This window comes from Opisthorchis viverrini, assembly GCF_000715545.1.
Source record: "Opisthorchis viverrini unplaced genomic scaffold opera_v5_2470, whole genome shotgun sequence".
Lineage (NCBI taxonomy): Eukaryota > Metazoa > Platyhelminthes > Trematoda > Opisthorchiida > Opisthorchiidae > Opisthorchis > Opisthorchis viverrini.
Genome location: NW_008754628.1, coordinates 1 through 1,461, shown reverse-complemented (window position 1 = coordinate 1,461; position 1,461 = coordinate 1). Strand labels below are relative to the sequence as shown.

General features: G+C 41.5%; 1 protein-coding gene across 1 annotated transcript; it reads left to right on the top strand.

Moving 5' to 3' along the window:
- Nucleotides 1-75: 75 nt before the first annotated feature.
- Nucleotides 76-1,027, top strand: T265_15966 (hypothetical protein; the record flags this gene model as incomplete). Its single annotated transcript, XM_009179413.1, has 2 exons — nucleotides 76-234; nucleotides 917-1,027. Coding segments are annotated over 2 exons (270 nt in total), but the record flags the coding sequence as incomplete, so codon positions are not given.
- Nucleotides 1,028-1,461: the final 434 nt, after the last annotated feature.

The following is a 1,461-nucleotide window of genomic DNA, read 5'->3' as shown; positions in this document are numbered from 1 at the left end:
GGTTTTCACTAGAGACTCAACTGAATCCCAGCTTAATCTCTCTTTTGTGCTAATTTTCTATCTATTGTTTTTTAGGACTACAAGAAGACCCTCAAGGTCACCTGGTTGGCTGATCCTGGAAAACAAAATCCTTCACTTACCCCAGTCACTTGTCTAATTTATGATCACCTGTTGACTAAGGCGATCATTACCAAAGACGACGATTTCAAGTTGTTCATCAATCGGGAATCCAAGGTGAGTTATTTTCTGATACTAACCTTCAGCTGTTCGTTGCTAGGTCAAATCAGTTTGAAAAACACAATGTTAGGGTTATCGTTCTTTTGTTCACGTGTTATGCTCAAGGATCGGATAAGTTCACAGGGTGGATGTAGTGACGCGGTACGATCGTGACGATACTCACTCACTGATTTAGACTTGTTAGGAATCAATGGGAACCGTGGTAAGGACAACACCAATAGAATTATTCTGTGAGTTACGCCGAATCTGTTCTGTCGGCGGCCTAACGCCTTAGTGCCATCAGGGTATTATCTCGGATTCGGTGTGTACCGCTACACAGTGTTCTTAATCCTGCACCACTGAGCCACACTATCTGGTATCTTTAGGGCTTGTTCCTACTAACACCAAAGGTTATAGTTACTGTAACAGGACTGTTTTCTTACGATTGTTCGGCAACCCAACATGGGTAGCTGACATATGATCGATCGTGAGCGAGCGGTGCACTGGGTATTGTGGATTGTAGGCCATCTGGTTTTTGTTGTCGCAGAATTCATACTTCTGAGACTTGAGTTGACAATAGGGAACTGTTCTTTCCCACACAACGCAACTGTTTTTCCTGATGTTTACTTTTGGGAAGGTTCGTTGTCAAATGCTTCGTGCCTTTAGCTATGTATACAAGCCTCAGTTTTTTTCCTCCTAGACCGAACAATGTCTCTTGGGGGATCCCGCTTTGAAGGATTTGAAGAAGGGTGACATTATCCAACTTCAGCGACGTGGCTACTATATTTGTGACGCTCCATACGAATCAAAATGGTAAGTTTCGAGACAAGCGGATTACGAGATTTTCTGCATCTAGATTGACCTCAGTTTTTGTTGTTAGTTGATAGTCATAAAACAACATTTTCTTCTAAGAACTTCATCGTGCACCTCGCTTCGGTTACGTGGCAGATACACTTGGACCACTGAGGCTTGTCGGAGTAGCATTTCCGGATTAGTAAATGCAAATCACAGTAGTACTGTCAACAACGGCATCTTCGGAGCTGTTCTTATGTGTATACTATTCCCTTTAGGTTTTTTATGTACTTTTATGCGCTAAAGCCTCAGGTATTGAATGCTGTTACACTTTTCGTCCCTTATTTATAAAAAAACTAAGAATAGCAAGTTAGGCCGAGCAGTTTCAAACGACAGTGTTAATTCACGTTTTGATAAAAATTTCGTATTTCCTATGATGCTTTGATAATATAC